General features: G+C 36.2%; 2 protein-coding genes across 2 annotated transcripts in view; one reads left to right on the forward strand and one right to left on the reverse strand.

The window, feature by feature from the left end:
* Positions 1-11,468, forward strand: part of LOC145980704 (uncharacterized) — a 75,415-nt gene extending 63,947 nt beyond the window's left edge. The window contains exon 22 of the mRNA XM_083113767.1: positions 11,406-11,468. Coding sequence (XP_082969893.1) covers positions 11,406-11,411 — 6 coding nt within the window. The 3' untranslated portion in view covers positions 11,412-11,468. The remainder of the gene's footprint in view (positions 1-11,405) is intronic.
* A 1,103-nt stretch (positions 11,469-12,571) lies between these two features.
* On the reverse strand, positions 12,572-26,034 carry LOC145980671 (uncharacterized). The gene is made up of 8 exons (XM_083113726.1): positions 25,928-26,034; positions 24,106-24,187; positions 21,492-21,541; positions 18,053-18,088; positions 16,335-16,464; positions 14,873-14,925; positions 13,569-13,621; positions 12,572-12,678 (listed from the first exon to the last, which is right to left on the reverse strand). Exons 1-7 carry the CDS (start codon positions 25,985-25,987, stop codon positions 13,571-13,573), a joined length of 462 nt encoding a protein of 153 aa, XP_082969852.1. The 5' UTR covers positions 25,988-26,034; the 3' UTR covers positions 12,572-12,678; positions 13,569-13,570.
* Positions 26,035-26,041: the final 7 nt, after the last annotated feature.

The following is a 26,041-nucleotide window of genomic DNA, read 5'->3' on the forward strand; positions in this document are numbered from 1 at the left end:
ACTAAAATGCAATTGGATCTGATCCAGGATCAAGATATGTACTTGTTTATGGAGCAATGTATAAGAGGAGGCATGGTGCAATGCTCTCAGAGATATGCCAGAGCAAATAACAAATATATTCCTGATTATGATCCAGCACTGCCATCAAATTATATACTGTATGTAGATGCCAACAGCCTCTATGGTTATGCTATGATGGATAAACTGCCATATGCAGGGCTTGAGTGGGTTGAAGATTTCAATATTGAAGATCTTAAGGATTTTGATGACAGTGACTATGGCCTCTTCTTAGAGGTTGATCTGACAATTCCAGATAATTTACACAACAAATTTTCTGATCTGCCCCCAATTCCTGATGTTAAGTGCTCACCTGGCTCTAAACAGAAGAAATTGATGATGACTCTTAGAGCCAAAACAGGATTATGTCATATATTACAAAAACCTCCAGTTCCTGATGAATCATGGTGTTCAAGTGAGCAAAGTTGGCAAAGTTTTGAGGTTCAGGCACTCAAGATGGTTGAAACCATATATTGATACAAACACAGAGCTTCGAACATCTGCAATGAGCCAATTTGATAAGGCCTTGTTTAAATTGATGGTCAATTCTGTATATGGCAAAACCATTGAAAATGTCAGAAAACATACCGATGTTAAAATAATTACTGACCCCAGCCTGAGCAAAAAAAATGATTGCAAAGCCTAATTTCAATTATAGAAGAATTTATGATGAAAATATGGCACTCTTCAACATGAAAAAAACAAAGATTAAGTTTGATAAGCCTATTTATGTAGGGGCTGTGATATTACACATGTTAAAATTGTATTATGATGTGCTGAAGCCTTTTTATAAGGATCGTGTAAAACTGATGTACATGGACACAGATAGTTTTGTTCTTGATATTCAGACAGAAGATGTTTATCAAGATATGTCACAGCCTGAATTGCTTGAATATTTTGATAGCAGTGAACATACAAGAATTCAACCCCACAACAAAAAGGTGCCTGGCAAGTTAAAAGATGAGACACTTGGTGATGTTATTGTGGCATTTGCTGGGTTAAGGACCAAGATGTACAGCTTTGAAACATGTAGCGGTGTTGTTGCCAAAAAGGCCAAGGGCATTGGCAGAGTAACTGTAGACCAAGAGCTTGAATTTAAAGATTATGAAGATTGTCTCAAATCCCAGAATTTAATCAGAACATCAGAATGCAGAATTCAGAGTGTGGATCACTTATTGACTACAAATATTGTAAGAAAAGTGGCTCTGGACCCACATGATGATAAGAGATGCATTTTGTCATGTGGCATACATACTCTACCATGGGGTCGTTGTGATTTGAGAAGTGACAATCAATGCCCAATCACAGAGCATGATTTGAAATAAATAAACATGCCTATGAACTTATTTGGGTTCAAAAAACAGGCTATTATAAACCTGCCAACACCACAACCCTCTTCTGATATAATATCTAAACTAAGTGCTTTGTTAATTATTCATCTGAACAGCATACTTACAGATGTTGATGATGAAACAGGTAAAACATTGTATATATTTAACAATAATTTAAATCATTTCCAATTACCTGTAGGTGGTCAATTGCAATTTATTACAACCCCTGAGGGTGATGTCAAGATTTCAATAGGGAGAAATATTTATAGAATTAAGCACTCAAACATGATTTCTGGCACTGTTTATACTGTTTCTGCTGGTGACTGCTTATATATTGAGGTCCCGGGATCCTATGACAAGCTTATACCTTTTTTTATAGAATTAAGAATTAGATATTCAATAATAAATAACCACTAAAACAAAATGCCTAATGATATATTTGGCCATACAAGACATGAAGATCACAGTGATGAGATTCTGATGCTTGATGTCAGAGTCAAGAAATTAAGAAGTGATTTACAAGCTTTACATACCACACTGAATGCCAGTCTTCAACTAGAAATTACAAATTTACAATCACAATGCATGGACCCTCTTCTTAAAATTGATTCTGAACTCAAATTGCTGCTTCAGAAATGTACTGACCTGGCCACATTGGATAATTTTCAAAGTTTAGAAGAGGCTGTAGCAGCTCTTCAAGCCAAATTTAAGACCCAGGCCACCAACTCTGAGCAATTGAAACAACAATTGGAAGAGCAAATAAATAATGTCCAGACACAGCTCCAAACAATTGTCAAAAGCATAAAATCACAAGAAGATTTTGATCTAGTGATTTCCACTCTAAAAGAACAGATTCAATCATTACAGATACCTAATCTGGACCCTCTGAACAATGCCATAGCCGAGGTTAAAGAAAAAATTGAGACACTTGAAAATTTTATGAACAACTTGCCATCTTCTGATGCTTTGAGTGCAATAACTCGGAGTGTTGCCAACATCAAGCTGCAACTTGAAACATATGAAGATTAAGGAAAAATTCAAAGTACCATAACCCATCTTGAAGGTACAATAGCAGCAGTGCAAAGTGATTTGACAAATGTACAAGAAACTCTAGAATCCCGCCTGCCCGGTATTGTAGATACCCTTGTTAGTGTCCAGCAACAGATCACAAAACTTGAAAACCTCAACACTGAATCTGAGCTATCTCATTTTCATCACTTGATTGATGATATCCAAACAAAACTTGAAATTTTACAACAATCAACACCCACTCAGGCAGATATAGCCCTGCTCCAAGATGCTATGCAAAATGTGGCTGATGCTTCTGAATTAAACAATGTGAAATTGGCACTTGAATCTTTGCAAAATACTGTGTCAAATCTGCCTACATCACAGGAACTTAAAAATATAAAGAGAGCTGTGAATCGCATATTGAAATCAGAAGATATCAAGAATATCCATGCAGAGATCAAACAACTTACTCAGACAGTGGCCATTCTACCAACCAATCAACATATTAATGAACTGCATGCCCTGTTTGATGATATCAGAAGACAGGTCCATGATCTTACTGCTCAAAATTCAAAATTGGCAGTTGTTGAAAATTTACAGCAAATTGTAGCTAATATCAAGCAACAGCTAGGGACCATGGAATCTAATCAAGCAAATGCTTTGTCTGTTTTTGCCACCCAGCTACAAGAAATTGTGCAACAATACAAGAAACTTGTTGTGGACATAAAAATCAAGCCAGGCCATGATGATGTTGTTAGGACCATCAATGAGCACCTTGAATCTGTAACAAGCAGATTGCTTACAGCAGAAAAAGAAATAACAGGCATAATCGAGAATCCTAAACATACAGTAATTCTTGAATTGTACAGCATCCCCAACAAAGAATATGATTCACCATTTACACCAGGTGGCAAAATATATATGCTGTCCCCTGCACAATTTTATTACCAGTTTTTTGTTGGGGGCACACTTAGACCAATCAAGATCAAATATTGGCTACAACCACAGGCACACCACTACCCTACCTTATCAATAACAAATGCTGATAACAAACCAAAAATCACCAGTGTAGAATTAGAGGATTTTACAGATCCCAATACATTAGAAACAGCATATGTTGAAGATGATGGCTCTCTGGAATTTAAAATACAAATAGGGGACAAATTATATTTAGAAAATCCTGTAGTATCAGCTGCTGATCACCCTATAGTTGCAATATTCTTGTTTACATATTATGTCTAGACAAATTATTGTTGATGAATTACACAGACAAGCCAGACATAATTATAAGAGACTGCCAGTTGTCACAAAGGGCATAGATGATTTATGGCAGAGCGACTTGATTGAGATGGCAAGTGGACAGCTGAAAAACTTAGACAAGATCAACAAGGGCTACAAATATCTACTCACTATCATAGATACATTTTCAAAATTTGCCTGGGCTGTGCCACTCAAATCCAAGACTGGAGCATGTGTTACAGAAGCCTTCAGGACAATCATCAATCAGAGTGGAAGATCACCGCGCTATTTGCAAACAGATAATGGCAAAGAATTTTATAATTCAGTGTTTCAACAATTTATTAAAAGCCAGGCAATACAACATTACTCGAGTTACAGTGATCTCAAGGCCTCAATTGTAGAGAGATTCAACAGAACCTTAAAAAATCATATGTATAAACAATTCACACTTCAAGGTAATTATAAATGGATTAATATTCTTCCAGAACTTCTACAAAAATATAACAACTCGGTCCATTCCACAATCAACATGAAACCCTCTGAAGTAACTTCATCTGATGAGCAAAAATTGATCAGTACTGTTTATTATCATAGATACCAGCCAACAACAAGAAAAGCCAAATACAGGGTGGGTGATCAAGTAAGAATCAGCAAATATAAGCACTTATTCAAAAGAGGCTTTACAAGAAACTGGAGCACTGAATTATTTACAGTGGTTCAAGTTAAACCTGGGACCCTTAACACATATATAATAAAAGACCACCGAGGATAAATTCTCAAAGGCAGGTTTTATGAAGAAGAGCTCAGCAAAACTAAACAGCCTGACACATATCTCATAGAAAAAATCATCCGCAGAAAAGGCAACAAGTTACTTGTCAAACGGCTAGGACTCCCAGAACACAGCTGGATCGATGCAAACAAGGTGATAATATGAACACCTGGGATGTTATAAAAAGGCTGCCAGAACCTGAACAGCAGAATAAGAGAAATGGCAAGTTGCTGCCTGATAATATTAGATGTCTTATTGTTGGGCCATCGGCTTGTGGTAAAACTACACTAATGATTGATAATTTTTTATTGGCACCCAACTGGTTAGACTGGAAAAACAGGCACTTGTATATCTTCTCTAAGAGCTTGGAACAATTAAAATATCAGCAGCTGATGAAGCTATATGATGTATTGGATATAGCCACTTTTGAACCAGATGTTAAGCCACTCCATGAATGTCTCGATAATTCTGTTGTTGTGTTTGATGACATTATACTGGATAATCAAAACAAGGTTAGAAATTTCTTTACACAGGGGCGACACAAAAATATTGATTGCTTCTACCTGGCACAGACTTTTCAAAAATACCGAAGCAGCTGATCCGAGACAACAGCAATTTTATATGTGTGTTTCATCAAGATCATACCAACCTCAAACACATACATGATGAATATGTAGGTGGGGACTTGAGCTACAATGATTTTTCCAAGATTTGCAGTAAGTGCTGGAACCAGGACAGCTATGGGTTTGTTACAATTGATATGGCAAGAAAACCCAATAGTGGCAAATATAGAAATAAAATCAACAATTTTCTAGACATTGAAACATAAATAAATAACCACGAAAAGGCCAATCATTGATGATCTTAAATTAAGAGATTATCTTGTAAAAAGATTTAAGGGATGGAAATCAGAGAACCGAGGTTTTTATGAACAACACAAGCGCACAGAACAACCTATTATTGATGCTATTGGTTAATTAGGTAAAAATATCAAAACTGTTAGAGAGCAAAATCAAAATTTGATCACAGAGCTTGTACCTGAAGCTGCAAGAAACATATTAGATTATCCATTCACCCCACTTTCTAATATTCATACACCTAGTCCTATTGCTCCTCGAAGAATTGAAGCTACTCAGGATCCTATTGAATTGGGTCTTCTTGCTCAAAAATATTTAAGCACACCTAAAGACAACAAAGATGAGGTCTTTGGCTTATATGCTGACAAAGAGCGTGATGGTAGCATCATTCATAGAATTGGCAATTTCAGAGTAACATTTATGGGAGATGATATAATTGTATATTCAGAATCTCATCTTGGAGAAAAAGGTGCTTTTGTTAAATATCTCGGAACACCTGGATTGTGGGAACTGATGACTAGGAAGAGACCTGGCAGCTATACAGATCAAGATTATGAGTATTTCAAAGAAATATTAATAAAATCAGATGCTCTATACCAGAACAATGATCCCACACAAAAAAGAGTCAAGTCGAGCAGTGGAGCAAAATACAACAATTTAATCAAGCCCATATGGTCACAGATCAAGACTGGCAGTGGAATCAAACAATACAACACCCTGCCCAAAGAATTTGTGTGGGTTGATGATGTCAGGAAACTTGTAGATAGGTTATTGGTGATAGCTGGGGAGGAAAATGCTGGCAACCACAATTTTTACAATGAAAAGGTTGGAATTATGGACATGATAAGCACAAAATTGTCTAATTTTATAGTGAATGACACTAAGGGGATTGGATATCTTATAAAAATTATTAATACTCTACCACCTAAATTTTGGAATATTTCTGAGGGTCGGGGGCTTGTTAATGACATTATAAACAAGCTGCCATTTGAACTACACATTCCAGGCTATCAGTATTGTGGTCCAGGCACAAAATTGGACCATAGATTAAACAAAGGTGATCCTGGTGTTAATCCTCTAGATGCTGCTTGTAGAGACCATGACATAGCATACAACACACATTCTGATCTTGACAAGAGACATGTTGCAGACAAGAAATTAGAAGAGGCTGCATTTGGTAGATTTATAAGCAAAGATGCTTCTTTAAGTGAAAAAGTAGCAGCATTGGGGACCACCATAGCTATGAACACCAAACAAAAATTGGGGTGGGGGTTGTGAATATATATATAATAAACCTAGGATGAAGGCCAAGGGTGTTATGTATCAAATACCTTATGCAAGTCTCAAATCTCTTGGGCCTATTAATAATCTTCTAACCAAAAAGCAGCGCAAGAAAAAAAAATTCTTGTCTTGCCAAGGGGCATGGTATGAAATTGTTGCTTAGCACCCCCAATTAAAAAAATTACAGCAATCAAGAAAAAAATCACATGTGGGGGGATTTATATTTACTATCCCTGCCATCTTAGCTGCTCTCGGGGATGTGGGGAGCTTGGCCGGGGGATCAGCCGCCATAGCAAAAACAGTAATAGATGCCAAGAAAAATAAGGCAGAATTAGATGAGCAGAGGCGCCATAACCTGGCCATGGAGAAACAAGGCAAAGGTGTTAAGAGAGCCATGAATAAGTTTAAAAAAACAAGAGCCGCTTACAAACCAAGATATTGAAGCTTTAATCAAGCCACTGGGCATCAAACATTTTAGAGGTGTGTACATGTCTGATTCTTTGCCAGAACAACCACTCAACAAAGAGTGTGGCATTGTTAATTTGGATAAGTACAAAAATCAGGGCACTCACTGGATCTGTTATCTTAAATATTTAAAACATGAGGCATTTGTGTTTGATTCATTTGGAGGTGTTCCACCTGAAAATTTAATAAAATATCTAAAATCAGCTAATCTTTATTACAATAATGCCCGTGTTCAAAATTTCAAAGATGTTAATTGTGGACATTTGTGTTTATCTGTTCTTAGATATATGTCTCAAATAAATAAACCATCAATTGAAGATTTTCAAAAAGCCTTGTGGTATTTAAAACATCATGGGGGTATTCCATCTCACCAGCCAAAATTCAATATTGAAACTCAAATTACATGATGACATAGTGTATCCCAAAACAATAGCTCTCAAAGCATTTTATGGCATGTACTTGATCCCTAATATTACACACCACAACAACACAATTGCAGTAGGGGATCAAAAAATTGTCATCACTCCAGGGCAGTATAATCTGTCCACTCTAAATGCTCAATTACCCGGAGGTATAGTATTAACTCAAAATTCTGTCACTCACAGAGTACAGATTGTATCTGCTACAGAGACAGTGGATCTGGGTACTATAGGAGAGCTGTTAAGCTTTGAGAACAACACAAAAGTTGAACCGGCCATCAAACACACTGCTATTAATATAGTTAAATTCTTAGCCATAGAGACTCTAAATATTCACTGTAATGTGGCCGAGGGTATGATCACCAAATCAAATGGCATAGGCACTCACAAACAAAGTGGCATCATTGCAACATTCAAACCTAATTCTGAATTTATGGAACCCATCATCTACAATCCATCCCCAACATTATATTTTCCTGTGTGCCATAATAGAATAGATTACATTGAGTTGATGGTCACTAATGAAAAAGAAGAATTAGTTGATTTTGCTGGAGCCACAACAACTGCAATCATAGAGATTAATATTTAAATAAAAATACATACAAAAAAATGGAAAATATTGAGAGTTATGAGCTACAATCATTCCCTCCAAACAGGAGGACATTTGCAAATTTAAATCAACCCAACACAGAGATTGAGGTTGATCTTGATGTAGGGGATGGCTTTATACACCCCCACAGAGCAGATATATACATCAAATTTGATGTTGTAAAGCTCGATGGTACAGATTATCCAGCAAATTCAAATATAAGATTGGTGGATAATTTTGTGCCAAATCTGTTCTCTGAAATTGAGATCAGAAAACATGGTGTTGTTATAAACAGAGTAGATTATCCGGGTATTACCTCCACAGCTTTGGCTACACTAAAATTATCCAAAACCGAGGCTTCATACTACAAAATAGGTGGATTTGAGGCTGGTGATAAAATATTATCTAAAAACCACACAGTGCTGTTCCCCATGCGCCTGTTGCCAGGATTCTTCTCAGATTACAAAGATATTATGTGGAAGGGTGGTTTAAGAATTAGATTTAGAAGAGCTGCCAATGATAATAATGCTTTGATGAGGTACAGTGCATTAAACTCTACAGGGGAAGCTCTGCCTAATACCCTACCTGATGAAGGCAAATGCATTATTCAGACTATGGAGCTAAGAATCCCGGTTGTTGAATATGAGGCCAGTTATGCTCTTAAATACAAAGCAGATATTCTAAAAAATCCACACATTCCTTTACAATTTTATACATATCAATGTGTACAGAAGCCTGCATCTGGTACCTATTATGAGTTTGATGCTACAAATTCATTCTCCAGTATACAATATGACATGCCGGATTTTGTGGTGGTACTGTTTCAGACTGGAAGACACAATAATCAGGAAAAAAATTCAAGTAAATTTGATAACTGCAACATCAAGAATATTTATCTTAAAAATGGCAGAAATGAGGTATTTCCTAGAGAAAATTATAATTTAGACATGTCCAAGGATGATTTCCTTAAATTATATGAGGCATTTACATCATACAAAAGGGTCACTACTGGCAATACTGACATGTATTACACACCAGATGAATTCAAAGCACAGAGACCCATGTTTGTCATCAACACTTCAAAAAGGAAACAAGTTGTGGTAAATGACAGGACAAACATTAAAATTATCTGTGAATTCCACGATACATTCCCCGATGACACCATATGTAGTGTTATTCTCATAGGTGAAAAATCATATGTTTATGATGTAAGAACTGAGAGAGTCACAGAGCAATTCTAGAGGGCCGACTCAAACACAGAAGCCTCTTAATTACAAGGCAATAATACCAACATTTTGCCGTCAGGGAGGCCCCACACACACTCTACCAGGTTTGAAACCTGGGGGCCTCTTTATTATAAAACATATAAGCCATGGAACTATGTCTACAGCACTTCTGCCTATTGCAGGGAAGCTCTTACAGCACTTCTGCTTATTGCAGGGAAGCTCATACAGCACTTCTGCTTATTGCAGGGAAGCTTTTATATATATTACTTACCTAAATTTAACAGCACTTCTGCCTATTGCAGGAAAGCTCTTACAGCACTTCTGCCTATTGCAGGGAAGCTCTTACAGCACTTCTGCTTATTGCAGGGAAGCTCATACAGCACTTCTGCATTGCAGGGAAGCTTTTATATATATTAGTTACCTAAATTTAACAGCACTTCTGCCTATTGCAGGGAAGCTCTTACAGCACTTCTGCTTATTGCAGGGAAGCTCATACAGCACTTCTGCTTATTGCAGGGAAGCTTTTATATATATATTACTTACCTAAATTTAACAGCACTTCTGCCTATTGCAGGGAAGCTCTTACAGCACTTCTGCCTATTGCAGGGAATCTCTTACAGCACTTCTGCTTATTGCAGGGAAGCTCATACAGCACTTCTGCATTGCAGGAATACAGAAATACGCAATGAATATTTCTGTAAGTTACACACTCGGGTTTATATTATTACAACAAGACGAATCCAATTCAGGCTTGCATGACAACATGAAAAAGGCCAATATTCTCTTTACTAAGAATTTCTCTTTGAGTTAATGACATGATGGATGGCATGCAATTTTCTCTGAAAGGGCACAGTGTAGATTAAGAATTTCTCTTTGAGTTAATGACATGATGGATGGCATGCAATTTTCTCTGAAAGGGCACAGTGTAGATTATATTTCTTGCATGCCAGCAGATATAATCTCCCGGGCGTACAGAAAGAGGCCAATATTCTTTTTACTAAGAATTTCCCTTTGAGTTAATGACATGATGGATGGCATGCAATTTTCCCTGAAAAGGCACAGTGTAGATTATATTTCTGCATGCCAGCAGATATAATCTCCCAGGCGTGCATAATTTATTGCTGGCCGGGACATGGGATTGATCAAAGATTAGAAAGAACATGAAACAGCCTGCTCTTGTTCTATTGTATTGATCTGAGTATTTTCAAGTGTAGCCAAAACAATATCAAGGGGGGGGGGCATATTTTTGACACGCTTATAGACAACAAACTGAGAGATTCAGCCTTTGTACACATGGCAGAATCAATCTGATGGGGGGTTCATCATTTCTACACTAGAATTCAAGATTCCTGGGATTTTGACAGAAAAACACACTGTAAACAATAAGATCATATGGGAACTTTTCATAGTTTTAAGTGTAGGCAAATCTGTCTGTTGAGGCTTCTTCTTTTCTACACTAGAATTCAGAATTCTTAAAATTAAGAGCATATCACACTTGAAGAATTAGGGTATAAGCCCCTCTTGGCATTGTTTTAAGTATAGCCAAATCAGATTGTTTAATCATTTGAGCTCTTCTTTTCTACGCTATAAGTGTGCTCATCCTATTGTAAATACAACTACTAGGCACGAATTGTATCAATATGCACTGTATAAACACACCTTATTTCCAACTTCCTTGACTAACTTCCATTGAAAGACAATGGAACTGTTACTGGCTAGAAGTATCCATGTGCGTCTTTAAACCAGTCATACGTTTTGTTCAGAAGTCTTCATGCTCCAATGATCGGAAATTGCCTTGGTTGGTACCGTACTAAGAATTGTTGTCCTAATCCGACAGAAAAAATTGATGACAGTGGCAACACTGAATCTATGCCGCATGGCTACCTACATACAGGATAGAAAATGGCGTTTCTCGTGCAGAAAAGAAACTTCAACGAGCAATCCTTTCTCAAATAAAGTTGTTCGTCTCGATATTCTCTATACCTACTCGTAAAAAAAAAATGTCTATATTGAACATCGACATGTTTTTTCGGCTACACATACACACACAAATACATTTCTCGAGAGACAGATATGTTTTATCAAGTACTAGAGATTTAAAATATTACTGACATAAAACATTATTCTTGAATATAAGATGACATTTACTATTCTATTGCAGTACTAGGTGAAAATGGATAACCCAAGAAAGATATTGAAATCAGAAGGATACAAAGTCTGTTTTCACTTAATATTTTGTGTACATGTAATCAACTTATCATATCATAATAAAACTTTGTTGAAATTGTTCTGCATATTTATTTTCCTTGATAGCTTTCTTTCCTGGAAATTAGAGCGTACGCATCCACTATCACTTCAAAAAGTATTTTACAGAGAATTTCAGTCTCAGCTGCAATAGGTAGTACAAAAAATACAAATTACGAGGCAATTCTTTGAGATTGATACACTTTCGTTTTAATATTATGTTAGATGGATGTTATGTTCAAACTTTGCTATAGAATCTTGATTAAGTTTTAGAAGTTACTAGTTACATATCTCTTTTTGTGTACGAGTTTGGGTATTCTTGATATGTAAATACACTAATTGTTTCTAAATTAAGTGTAAATGTTATCATAAGATTTGAATTGCATAACAAAAGAAAATCTACCTCCCGAAATGAAATCGCATATACGCCACTGAGCTGGCATCACCCCCCCTCCCTTCTCCAAAGGACAAAAAAAGCTTAATTCACACAGTGCACTTGTCTCGGCACCATTCCTAGTTATCAAGGAAATCTTCGTGAGAAAGGGTGTATACTGTTAGACACAGTTCAATTCAAAGTATATCCTTAAATGTATATTAGAGATAACTGTAACAATTCCAAATACACATTGTTTAATCGAATTAATAAATATTACCAAGCAAACTGTCAATCATGCTCATTCTCTTTGCTTTACGTAATGAGAGCTTCAATTAGATTGGATTGATTTGGTGTTTTATGTCCACTTTATGCACAGTAAGGCTAATCGGGACTAGACCTACAGTTTAAAATGGGATCTGAACCACTATGTGCCTCCACCGGGAATCGAATCCGGTACCCCTCGATTACAATGCGACGACGCAACCTTGAGAGCTTCAAGAACTGAACGAAAACACCAAACAAGCTAATGACAACCTCTACATTAGCATGCAAAAGAACTTTAAAAACACGTAGAATAGAAGAGAAAAATTAATCAAAATAGACATGGACAATTTTCCGACCAATACTTGTGCATCTAACTGAACAACAAAGCTAGAGAAAAATTTAGCAGATTAGATAAAATATATTTTTTAAAAAACACAGTCAAATTTATGCTTCATAAATGCGTTTATTCATTATACACGTAAAATGCCAATACAGTATATTTGCAATGTATTTTCAAATACATTTCTCACACTCCTAGAAAGATCATCATCTGAAAGTACAGAAAAAAGTGTAAGAGGAGCACATGCAGTTATATATGACTACTTAGTACAATAGCCAAATTACTGCATTTACAAACCGTGTTAAGTCTTTTACGATTTCAGAATTTTAATCAATCATATATTGTATATAATAAAAACAATGTAGGTCTGTGATGAAAGAAATCAACGTATGAAAATTATAGGTGAATCAAAAGTCTCAACTGTAATCTTTTGGTGTCGCATATGGAAAGTATTTTGCTTGTTAATAATATAAGACTGGAGCAATATAGCCTAATTTGTGAGGACAATTAGGAAGCTACTTAAAAATACATATTAGTATCGGGACTTCCTCTGGAAAACCAGAAAACAGCGCAATGGGATTCGATGCACCGGTTACGCATCGCCCAATGAATGCTTAACAATCCTTGGCCATAGAGTGACTGATGCGCTGTGGAGTAATTTTTCTTATGCATGTGTGTGTCCAGGGTGGTCCAAAAGTCACCAAACATAGCCACTTCATTAGAATTACAACATATATGAGTGCCATTTTTCTGGATACACACACGTAGGCGTTCCAACCAATCACTTTGAACAGCCAACACTGTCTCCTGCATTATTTATGCACAAACCTCGATGATCCTGTTAAGATTAAAGGTGGCTAAATGTTCCAAGCCAGATATGAACTAATAGTTTATATTCTGTGTCTTTGTACATAATGTTGTGAAGCAATGTTGTACAGTTGAAAGAAATTATTATTTTATAAATTAAGTGTTAATTTTACAGATCCTTTGCTCGAGATTTGCCATTCTGACAAATTTCCTATGTATGGAGACTTTTGCCTACCCTATAATTATATATGCATGCGTGCTCACGCGTGGATGTGCGTCGTGTGGTATTTTACCTTTATTCCTCCTGGCTGTTGTTGCCATTATTATTGTGTCTCGGTTTGTTTGGCTGCAATAGAAAATAAGAATATGTATATTGTATATACATACATACATACATATTTAAATAAATAATTTTGAAATGCACATTTCTTCATACTGAGAATTTTCTACATATGTCTAGTAACACACCTCAGAAACAGTCTCAATTTGATACCTATGCATAGGAAATAGTTAAAATAAAAACATTGGTTGAAACTACTCATTACAAGAAATAAATTGGATATAATTTCTCAGTCCAGACCAAAGTAGATCAGGTATTTAACGGAATGGCAAGCAATATTGTTGTTTAAGGTTCTTTAAGGTTCTCTGTTGTTTGCACCATCAATTGAGTAAAGAGGTATATCTACCCCTTTTCTATTTCATGATTTTCAATTTTCCTTGAGAACAGGCCAGTGTTTTAAACTTGACACTTAGGTTCCTAATATATCAAACCTAGTCGCCGAAGTTGAAAACATTGTCTTTCTTAAAACTTAGTGTCCTATGTAAAGCTCAATTAATATCAATGTATGGAAAACATGAAACTTTATTTCTCACTTTAAAAATTTATATTTATGGTATTTTCAGTGTAATACAAATATTATATGTTTAAAGATGAAGTATATTTCAATAAGAAAAATTAAAGCAAGTGTGGATGCGACAACCAAGAAAGGTAATCACATTTCAATGGTAATGTAGAACTTTTTCGACTTTATTGCTAGATTTACAAATGTACTTGACCCAACAGAAAAATAGAGATTGTACATTACTTCACTCTTACAGACAGACCTTCTTGGTTCAAATGTGAGGGTAGAGCACACGTAGACTGGTGAAAGGAAATAGGAAAGGAGTCTGTAAGAAACTATTTTTTGTCAATGTAAACAAATATACGTGGCTTATGAGAAATCCTATTGATGTTCGAATGGCAGATGCGCAAAAATCTTACGTGTAGAAATATAGTGCATGTGATAATTATGGAACGGATTTTAAGGTGCATAACCTTTCGAAAACTATATCTGTTTTCAACACCGATCGTTTGAGATATGTATTTTAGGACATGAAATCAAGTAAAATGAACACACTTTGTTGGACAACAGTGAACCGCTTTGGTAACGGTCTGTCCACCAAACGAAACATTGTCTAGTCGCCAGAAGTACTGAGCACAGTCGCCAAAATAACAGCAAATCTTGACAAAAAAAAACTTTTTGGATTTTGCCACTTCGTAATAACTAATTGCCAGCAATTTTATTCTAAAACATATAAAGATTTCCGTGCTATTTACCTTGTATTTCTTCATACATTTGTGCAAGTCAAAAGCTCCATCACATGTTGAGGCTGTAAAATAAGTACATTTTATAGAAACAAATACATAAGAGTCTCACTAGTTACCATTAAAAGAAAATCATAATTACCTTTTGAGGACGATGGTAATGGCCAATTGAATGTAGCAGGACAGAATGGGGAAAGATGCTACAAATTTTCACAATACAATTTGAATCAAAGTGTGATTGCAAATGGGTTTAGATATATTATTTTTACATGTGAAAATATGTAGTACACGATCCCATATCGATCTAACAAATCCTAGCAATTTTTTTTCGTAAATGTTGTTTTCTAAATAACATTTGTATAGAGTGAAATAAAATGTAAGGAATTCGATGTTTTAAAACTTTAACCGCTTATCATTTATAAACTGGTAATTATGATATGATAATTATGATGATTTTCATTATATTTACTGTTGCACATTTGAACATTTACAAACACGCTATTATTTTTATATTTACATTATATGATTATTTTATGTTGCATAAAGAGGAAATGTAGGCTAAGATTGATTGATTGATTGAATTTAAAATTTTGGGTGCATCAGCACTTGGGCTATTTTGCACCCGTCCCATGATACAGGTTCCAGTCCCTTACCTTATCTAAAACATAATTAATAACACAACCGTCATGTCGGAGACTAATATATTCTGACTTCAGTTAAAACATGAGGCTGTAAAGGGGCACTCAGTACAAACAGGGATAAAGAACAGGACAACATACACAGAGTCCTACGAGGATTATACTGGCCGTAGGTCCAGACGCATAGTCTCGTTAGTCTGTAAAATAGTACTTGGAAGTTGCACCCATTACACCCCGAAATGTAGGTTATGTTCAACTGTTGGTCTAGAATGTATTTTTTTAGTATCTATCATGCGCGCATATATATATATATATATATATATATATATATATATATATATATATATATACATGGATTGATTTGGTGTTTAAAGTCCACTTTATGCACAGTAAGGCTAATCGGGACTAGACCTACAGTTTAAAGTGATATCCGAACTACTATGTGCCTCCACCGGGCATCGAATCCGGGACCCCTTGATTACAAGACAACGACGCTACCACTGCACATATATATATATATATATATACACGTATATATATATATATATATATATATATATATGCGAGTGTGCATGTAGGTATATTAGAGCACTTCTTGAACAAAGTAATTAGTATATTTACTTTTAGTATGTGATTGCTTATTCTTCATTAACTTACAACTTTATTTATTTCTAATTTTTACACATTTAGAAATGGGAGATAGGAATTTAGTTTTGTACAGTATCCCAAACATTACATTTAGTATTTAAGTTTTGACTCCTAGAATGTTTCATGGAAGATGTTTTCGTTTTGATGTCTCTTGCATCACTGATATGATAAAAACAAGTTATACTTACCGCTGTATTGATCACATTCTGCCAACATGTCATCAAGTTTTTTCACTTCCTCTTCGTGATTTGGCTTGCCTTCCAAATGTGTCTTAATCTCAGCAATCCTAGTTTTGTTGAGTGAGCCATCATTGTCAACCTAGACAAATGCGTTTGAAAATCCCATGTAGATTAATCACTTGATATAAAGTAGTATCTTATATTTATTTATTACAGTGACGTCACAAAACATGAATTCATCAAGGCGTACACTTGGGCTACCGCCTGAAAATTATCTAGCAAAAAATACAGAACTTCATTACTTGAACATATTCTTCCATATTATTAAACTGTATCACGCATGCCTTCGTCACCTCTTAATGTACCAGGGTTGGTATCGTGACTAGACGAGGGAAGACTTGACAGTCTTGTCTAATCTCTCGTTCTCGATCCGAAGTATATAATGTAAACAATGTGTCATGGCACAAACTCTCACAACGTATAGAGGGCATTGAAACAAATGACTTTTCTTCATAAAGTTTTCCTACATGACGCATCGTTTCGACCCTACATAACCTCGAAAAACGGCTCTCTGAATGGAAGCAATAATTGTTCACAGGCTGTGAACTACTTATAATAAGGTAGATATCCACTAACGTTACTATGTCTGTGGAAGTCGTATAGATTTTTCAAATATTGTTCGCGCTCGCTTACCAACAGAAACACCTCTTCTTGTTTTGGGACGCAATCTGTAACTTTCCAGAAATGGGTGTGATGCTGTTGACAATTGCACATAGAATTGAAACACTAATTATACATATAACGACATTTTTCGTCGCTTATATACAGAGATGTGGTACGTTCTCCTGTATCGTTGCTTCTCCGCGCCCTCACACAGACTATCACTCTGTTTTAGGTTAGGCACTAGAATCTTGCAATTTTAGTGTCGGCCATCTTGGCTCCAACTACATAACTCTGAACAACTATCTTACATTATAGTGTACGTACGACAGTCTTGAACGAGAGCAAAAGTTTCTCGTTCCCGTCTCGTTATTTAATTAAATGAAATTTACCTCCCAGATAAAATATAATACTCGTTTCGGAATTTCGCTCTTGTGAAAGCAAGGTGCGATATAATTCTGATAAATTTACCCGTTGCGTGCCTTCTTGCCCTCTTCATTTTCAAACTTAGAAACTTGCTTACTATTGCGGCTCTATACGGTAGTCAACTGGGTTCGAACCCCGGCCTGGCATCAGTTTCATCATATCATCATTCAATCCTCATCTTCGCGATTATCCAACAGTGGCAGAAAAAGCGATGTAAAATAAACTCAATCAATCAATGTGCTCTATCTCTCAGGACGAAGCTGGAGATTCTAGCTTCAAAGCTTGGGTGGCATATAAACATTTCATTGTATTTGTACAAAGACTTCATCGATAGATATTTCATATTCATCGTCGCAATTACTCTACAGACAAAATAGCGACGTAAAGCGAATACGTCCTTTATATCCATTTTCAGATACAGAAATTCACTTGTTAAAGAGTGTGGAGACTTATTTATTTGTTAATTGTATAGTTTCCCACTAATGGACGTTAATGAACGTAGCATTTTGTTTAAAAAGATCCATGCACTAATGACATCAAACCATTATTTGCATCAATATATTTAAAGGAAATACAGTACGGCTTAATTGTAACCCTATTAAGATAATTGATAGTAATAAAACAATAACAATAATACTCACCATTCCGGATGATTCTAGGCAGCATTTCTTGTAGCACTGTAAAATGATTTTTCACTATTAATTTCTCATCGAATTAGAAATAAATCTAGAGTTAACACAAGGAGCTCAGAAAATTTCTCAAATACATGACACACTTTCAAGTAAAATTTTCCTTTTTTATTCCAGTTTCGTGTCTTCACAATAAAAAAATCATAACATTTGAACACGTGTTTCTGAGGGCTAAATCTTATTTGCGTTAAAAACGGAGGCAGTAAAAGAATGTTCAGCATGTATAAGGACAAAACTCTTCCCTACAGAGGATTATACTGACTGTAGCTACAGACGCCAGAGTATTGGTCTGTAAGACTGTTGTTACCTGGATGTACTACAGGGTGATATTTGAAGGAGGGATGAGAGGTAATTCTCCCCCCCCCCCCCCCGGTTGCATTACACCTTATCTGGTTGTTCAAAGGGCGTTCAATACGTTTTGTACAGATGGTTATAATATTTTTATTAGTTGCAATATGATGATGAAATTTTAGGTGAACATACTTTGATCCATTGACTAGAAGACCATGTCACTCAATGTAGCCTTCATCTGCTGTGACGCATCTCGTCCAACGTTCTTTCCATGCCTTGAAAGCACTTTGGTAAAATTCAAGTGGCTGACTTTTACACCATTGCTTCACACAATAAATGAGGTCCTTGTCACTGTCGAATATTTTTTCCTGCAGGTGGGCCTTCAGACGACCAAACAGAAAGAAATCCGAAGGAGCCAACTCCGGACTATAGGGAGGCTGAGGAACGACTTCCCATCCCATTTTCATGATTTTTTGCTGTGTCATCATGGCTGTGTGAAGCTTGGCATTGTCATGATGGAGTTTCATGACCTTACCTTGCAGCTACGGTCTCTTAGTCTGCAGAGCACGTCGTAACTCCATCATGACAATGCCAAGCCGCACACAGCCATTATGACACAACAAAAAATCATGAAAATGGGATGGGAAGTCGTCCCTCAGCCTCCATATAGTCCGGACTTGGGTCCTTCGGATGTCTTCCTGATTGAAGGCCCACCTGAAGAGAAAAATATTCGACAGTGACAAGGACCTCATTTCTTGTGTGAAACAATGATGTAAAAGTCAGCCACCTGAATTTTACCAAAGTGCATTCAAGGCATGGAAAGAACGCTGGGCGAGATGCGTCGCAGCAGATGGAGGCTCCATTGAGTGACATGGTCTTCTAGCCAAAGGATCAAAGTATGTTCACCTAAAATTTCATCATCATATTGCAACTAATAAAAATATTATAACCATCTGTGCAAAACTTATTGAACGCCCTTTGTACATTTTTTTGCTTTTGGCAAGGAAGTGTATGTGTGTGTAGATTAGGGTTGCTAATATGTCCCGCATTAGTTTAATTTGTCCCGGCGTACCGAAAAGTTTCATCGGGATACACTAATGTCCCGGTGAGAAGACAGAAATGATTGAGACTGAACACTGTCTGCGCAGCAAGCGAACGAAAACAAAACCTCTGCGCAAGTAGTGACTCGTGAGGGCTCGACCAATGAATGCTCAAGAGGGGAAGTAAAAGCAAGCTACGAGCCTATTGCAGCAGCGCACTGCTTTGCTAGGCCCACTCGCTTTCTCTCCTTCTCTACCGTTATGCCAGGCCTTGCTCCACAGACTCCTGGGACAGTACAGTAAAACCTCGTTAATCCGGACTAATGGGGGATAAGTTGACCGGTTTAACGAAAGTTCGGATTAACTGAAATAACTTAAAATAACAGTAGAAAGTGCATTAAAACAACGTTTATACAAACAAAACACGTTTATTATGTTGTATTTAAAGGGCATAGGCCTAAATACACTATACAGTACACTAAAATTTAAATGTACGTATTGTTAGCCGTTACGGAGAAAGCATTCTGCTCTTTTATTATTATTATTATTATTATTATTTGCCTGTCCGGATTAAGCGAAGTCCGGCTAATCGGGATCCGGATTAACGAGGTTTTACTGTATATACTTACGGGAGTTTAGTTACTTATTAATTACATTCCTATACATGAATTTATTGTGTAAAGTACAATATGGATTTATGAAAATCTTTTTTATGTCTTCAACTTTTGTGACTTTTTTTGTAATAACGTGTCTTCTAAAATTAGTCTACAATGTGTTGTTTTTCTATTCCTCTGCGTTCTTGAAAATCGTTTCTGAAATATCTTAACATCTTGGAAACCGTACGGCAGTTTCAGTAGCTATATAGCAGTGGGCCTCCACCTTTTTCAGCCTGGGACGCACCTTTAAGGATTCATGGGACCCATACGCAGGGCGCCGGTAGAATTACTTGTAGGGGTTTTTAATCATATTTTTGCGAGTACTTTAACAAGCCTTCTTTTACGCTTGCTTAACAAATTACACATACCTCATTATAGAAAAGTAAATATGTAATTTAAGAGACTACTTGAGTCTACCATCTAACTAAATACACAAGCTTAGATTGAAAACATTTTTTTTATTATTCACCGAACTAATGTGACGATTGGGGCTACCTTTTCCGCATAACTATATTGATTGATTGATTGATTTGTTGTTTCAAGTCCACTTTATGCACATAAAGGCTAATCGGGACTGGACCTACAGTTCAAAGCGGGATCCCAACTGGAGTATGTTGGGTTCATTGATGGTTAACTTAAGTTGTAAATCTGAGTGCTCATCAAGTCTATTTCTGTACCAGCTTTTTACTTGAATCAGATATAAAAATCCCTTTTCAATCAAATATGAGCGGAGAACGACATTAGCAACTTTAATGCATGATCCGAATGGCGGTAGGAAATATCAAGCGACACCTCAAGTAGACATGCATCTGACACACAGATAGTTAAGTTAAGAACTCATTGCTGCGACCGAAACGAAAACGACATATATATCCGATTCCCTTGAGTTAAACATCAGAGATATGTCGGTAAAAAACAATGGAAGAGCGCGAATAAGAGAAATGCAGAGTTTGGACTACGTACAATACGGGATGAATTTAAATTGTTAAAACAGCATATCTTAGTAATTTAAACGTAATACGTTTTTAAGGCACAGTAAATAAATTTTCGAGCCCGGCGCGACCCACCAAACGCCCCCTCGGGACCCAGCTGGGGGTCGCGCCCCATAGGTTGAGAAACGATGGTATGTAGTCCATAATAATTACACACACACTGCTTTTCTTAGGTCCAGGCCCCCTCCCCTACATGCTACCGGTCAGCGGTATCCAGGATTTTCACTTGGGAAACGTAGCAACCATAGTGTAGATAGGTAGATATACACGCACACAGTTTAATAACAATAACAATACAAATCTTATAACGAATTTTCTTTCGTGCGTACGCCCTTGGATTCTTCCCATCGTGCAACTCACACGCCTTGGCCAAAAATATGAAATCGCTGATCGTACTTGAGGCGTTACTAACCTTGTATTTATCACTTGGCTGGTCGTTGCCCTTTGCTGCTTTCACCTCGTCTGAAAATTCCAATAAAAATACGCATCAATTGAATTGAATTGTTGTTTTAAGTCCACTTTATGCACAGTAAGGTCAATCGGGACTGCACCTACAGTTTAAAGTGGTATCCGAACAACTATAGGCCTACGCATCAAATATTGCACAAAATGTTTTAATTGCAAACTTCTTAAATCTTAAATATTTTAATGAATGTACTCTATTTAACTTAATGAGATAAATCATGCAAATTTATATTCTAGTGTGAAATATGTTGGTCTTCCTTATCGCACAACGCTGGGACAACCTTGCGTTCTGACGTCAGACGTCACAGTTCTTTTATCGCGACGCAATCAAGTGCCCATCTGACGCCCATTTGTTATTCTTTCTTGTAATGTTATAAAATTTTAATGACATTGTAACGAAATTTGAGCCTATGAGCATCAGATGGGCACATGATTATGGGGCGATAGAAGAGCTGTGAACTAGATGAAGAAAATCTCACAGTTACAACAAAATACGGTGAAGGATGGGTAATGGTGTGGATCTGTATAAGTGCCAATGGTGTTGGGGTTTGTGTTTCATTAATGGTACAATGGACCACACACGTTACATCAACATTTTGAAGGTGCACCTACCCAATATTATGGGGCTTACTGGTGACTACACCCTCACCCAGGAAAATGATCCGAAACATTCAGCCCTCAATACCAAGCTCTGGTTATTGTACAACCTCACGCTGGATGCAATAGCTCCCCAATCGCAAGACATTAATCCTATTGAGAATGTCTGGCATATTTTCGAATTCAGAAACACCATATTATCAACAAAAATTACCTCAAGTGCGTTTCGTTGGACGAATGGGATCAGATTACCCAACAAACAAGATATACCTTGGTGAAATCAGTCCCACAACGGTTTCTGCAGGAAGTCATCAAGAGGAAAGTATTAAGGATGTCACACACACCTAATATTTTATGCTGCAAGTATTACAGTTGAATACTTTTTTGAGCTCCAATTATGCACTTGTCTTTTGTTTTTCTGTACTCCTTCTGACAACTACTAAAGCTGTTTCTTTTCTGTGTAGTTTGTACCTCAATACTATGCACTAAACTTTTGTGCACATGTACTTTCATCTTCGTTCCTTTTCTGCTTGTTGTAGATGTTTCCATGTGAAGCCTGTGGTGAGTTGAATACTTTTTTGAGTCACTGTAAATCTATTAAACTATTGATAATACACGACTTCTGTTGATGTTGCCTTATTAGAGATAAGCTTGCCCCTTTCCCAAGATCAATGCAAGTAGCATATTTAAACTACGTGTCGCTGATGAGAAATTTACATGAATTCTACGACATGGGATTTGTTTATGTGAAACTTAGTTGGTAGACTCAGTATCGAATAATGTAATAAATTTACCAAATTATAAATTACTCGTGTGTAGAAATGATAGAGTGGGAAAACGTGGTGGTGAAATAATCGTACACGTTCGCAACAATCCAAATATCCCTTTCAAAAAATATAACACAAACTCAATACATAACTTTAGAGATATGCATGAACCGATAAAATATTTTATTAGCAACGGTATATCGATTAACCTATTGTAATTTTAAGAATTTTGAGGGCGACTTCATTAATTTTCTTTCAGAATATGATAATATTTTACTCATGGAGGATGCAAATTATAATTTGCTCACTTATAGACCAGATTCAAATCAATTTCGTGACAATATGACAACCTTCAATTTTAACATTTTGCCATTTAATTTTATTTTTAATAGTGCAAATAAAAAAGGCATGACTTGACGTTATTTTATCATATAATAGATAACGTGTACTAGCTCACGGTCAGGTTAGTGCTTCTGGTAGGCAAGATATTATTTTTCTCTCGTCTTTGAAGGTGCCTGAATATTACCCAAGAATAATAACATACAGAGATCTTAAAAAGGTGAGTGAAGCGGATCTAACAAAGGAGGCAGCCTTGTTGCCTTTTCGTGAAATACTACAGTCTGTAGATGAAAAAATGAGTTTTGAATTCTTTGATACTAAAGTTTTATAATATAATTGCACTTGTAAAGTGGAGGGGGGTTAAGAATCCCCCGTCCCCTTTGATATCATCGGATATATTAAAGCATAGGTACGTCACTTACGTCGCGATTAACCTAAGATATAGAAAAGTGACGTCAAATTACCAAAATATATGACACGAAACCTGTCTGGCCGTCAGCAATTCAGTAAAATTAGATAAATAAATGCTCATTTATCAAAAATACCAATTTTTACAGGTATTAGAAGTACTTTACGGGTACATACCTTAGAAAATATCCCCCTCGCGCTTTCTGCCTCCTCATTCACTATACTTCGTTATCATTTCACATAAATATAAGGCAATAAGAAATACGACTTTAAATCATCTACGTATGCATATATAAAAGAAATACACTTTTCTAAAACAACAGTGTGTTTCATACTATTTCATTGTATTTGTAAGTTGATAAAAATTGCAGCTAGAACTTTCTACAAATATATATTTCAAATCTATTAACAAGTTAAGAATTACATACATTTTCTATAAGTTCACCTTACCTTCTGAAATGCCAATTTCCTCTCTGCATTTTTCTTTCAGTTTTCGCTTCCCCTCTTGAAATTTGCCATGCTCTCTGTGCCCCTAGAATAAATAAGTAAAGATTGAATGAATGACGATTCGGTACTAATTTATTTTATCTCCATTCTATGTCCAGCTTGTAATAGGGACTGAAGTTTTGAAACCTGCATTCCGAAAAATACATATATACGGTAAAATAGCAGAAAATTCGTCAGACATTTTTGGGTACAATAATTTGAAACTTCCCTAAATTTGTGTTACACAAATCAAAGAACGCTTGAGAGTTCTCATTCATTTCCAGTATTGCATTTGAGCGAAATCGGTTGGAAACGTTTCAACATATTGGGCGAAAAACTTTTTTTCCCCTTTGTCTAAGTTATAATGTTCCATGCAATTCTTGTTTAATAAAACTCTATAAAAACTATATATTCGGTGAATAATCGGCAGAAATTTCAAGGAACATCTTGGATAGTAATTTTCCAGTTAAATTTTTACTCTAGAAGGTGATTGGGATAAATAAAATTTTAGGGCTACATAAACTTCACTTAGATATATTTTGAGCTGATATTTGTACGATAGCACAAAGAAGTATATGCCTTGTATTGTATTTCAATCACATTGACAAATGCCTTTGAAGACGACGAACAAATGTCCTTTTACCTGTAATATATTAGGTTGATGCATAATTTCGTAGCGTTTTTTCAGCGTCGCAAAAGTTTTGTTACTTATTTATTTATTTGGTACTCATTCTAGATGGATAAATGACAGAAAATAATCAGTAATATGTTTTACTTCATTATCTATGGCTGTCTACCAACACTGGAGCAGTTTTTTATTACACCCCTGAAGAAATACGCTGATTTGGGGTTAAAGACGTCGTGAAGCCAAGTTTGAAGGCATTTTTCGTTACCAAATGAGTTTTCTTGAAGATTGGTGGTTTGAGAGCTGAAAAAGATGGAAATCAAAGGTGCAAGATCGGGGAGTAAGGAGGATGTTGAAAAACCTCCCAACCAAGCTCCTGGATAGCAGCTTTTGTCATGTTAGCGGAGTGTGAGCGTGCATTATCGTGTTGCAGCAGCACGATGATTTGTGTTGTTTTCACTTACCGTACGGTATCCTGAGCCTTGCAATGACATTGTATTTCAGTCACATTGACAAGTGCTTTTGAAGACGACGAACAAATGCCATTTTTCCTGTAATTGTATTTCAGTCACATTGACAAACACGTTTGAAGACGGCGAACAAAAAAACAATTTTTTGCATATTTCTAGAACCCTTCCAAGATTAGGACACCCCTTCCACTACAATTCCGTAAGAAACAAATTCAAACATAATACGTGTGTGGAGTGAATTGTGGGTCAGGCATTAATTGATATTGTATCCACAATAACCGCCGTAAATTTAGCGTTTTTTGATTGTAAGTTCTTATAGTATCTTGGTACGTTTTGGAATTGGATATTTAATCTTTTGGAGTTAAATCAGTCAACAAGTTTCAAAATGTGGACTTTAAACGTACTGGAAAATACATCTAATACGTGGTAGAGACATTTTCTTCACCATTACTTACTGGGATTCTAGAATATGACTAAAATGTTCCTCGACATTCACGTATATCCTACAACGTGATGTTATGTGTTAGTTCGTTCCGCATTTCAGGAAGACTACCTACATGGATTAGACCGTTGATTCAGTCCAAAACCTAATTTCTACTCGTATAATGTTTCACTTGTTACCTGGAACCTCTTTCGGGTAAAGACTGTACTAGAAAGGTGAAAATAATCGTGAAATCATAGTCTGACATACCTGAACACATACTACCACACACAGGACTACTGTGACGGCTGCAACAAGCTTGAAATTCATATCGAACAGTGAGTTTCGAACTAAGTAAACTGAACAAGAAATGTACATGGAAAT

This window comes from Lepisma saccharinum, chromosome 28, assembly GCF_977018435.1.
Source record: "Lepisma saccharinum chromosome 28, izLepSacc3.1, whole genome shotgun sequence".
NCBI lineage: Eukaryota > Metazoa > Arthropoda > Insecta > Zygentoma > Lepismatidae > Lepisma > Lepisma saccharinum.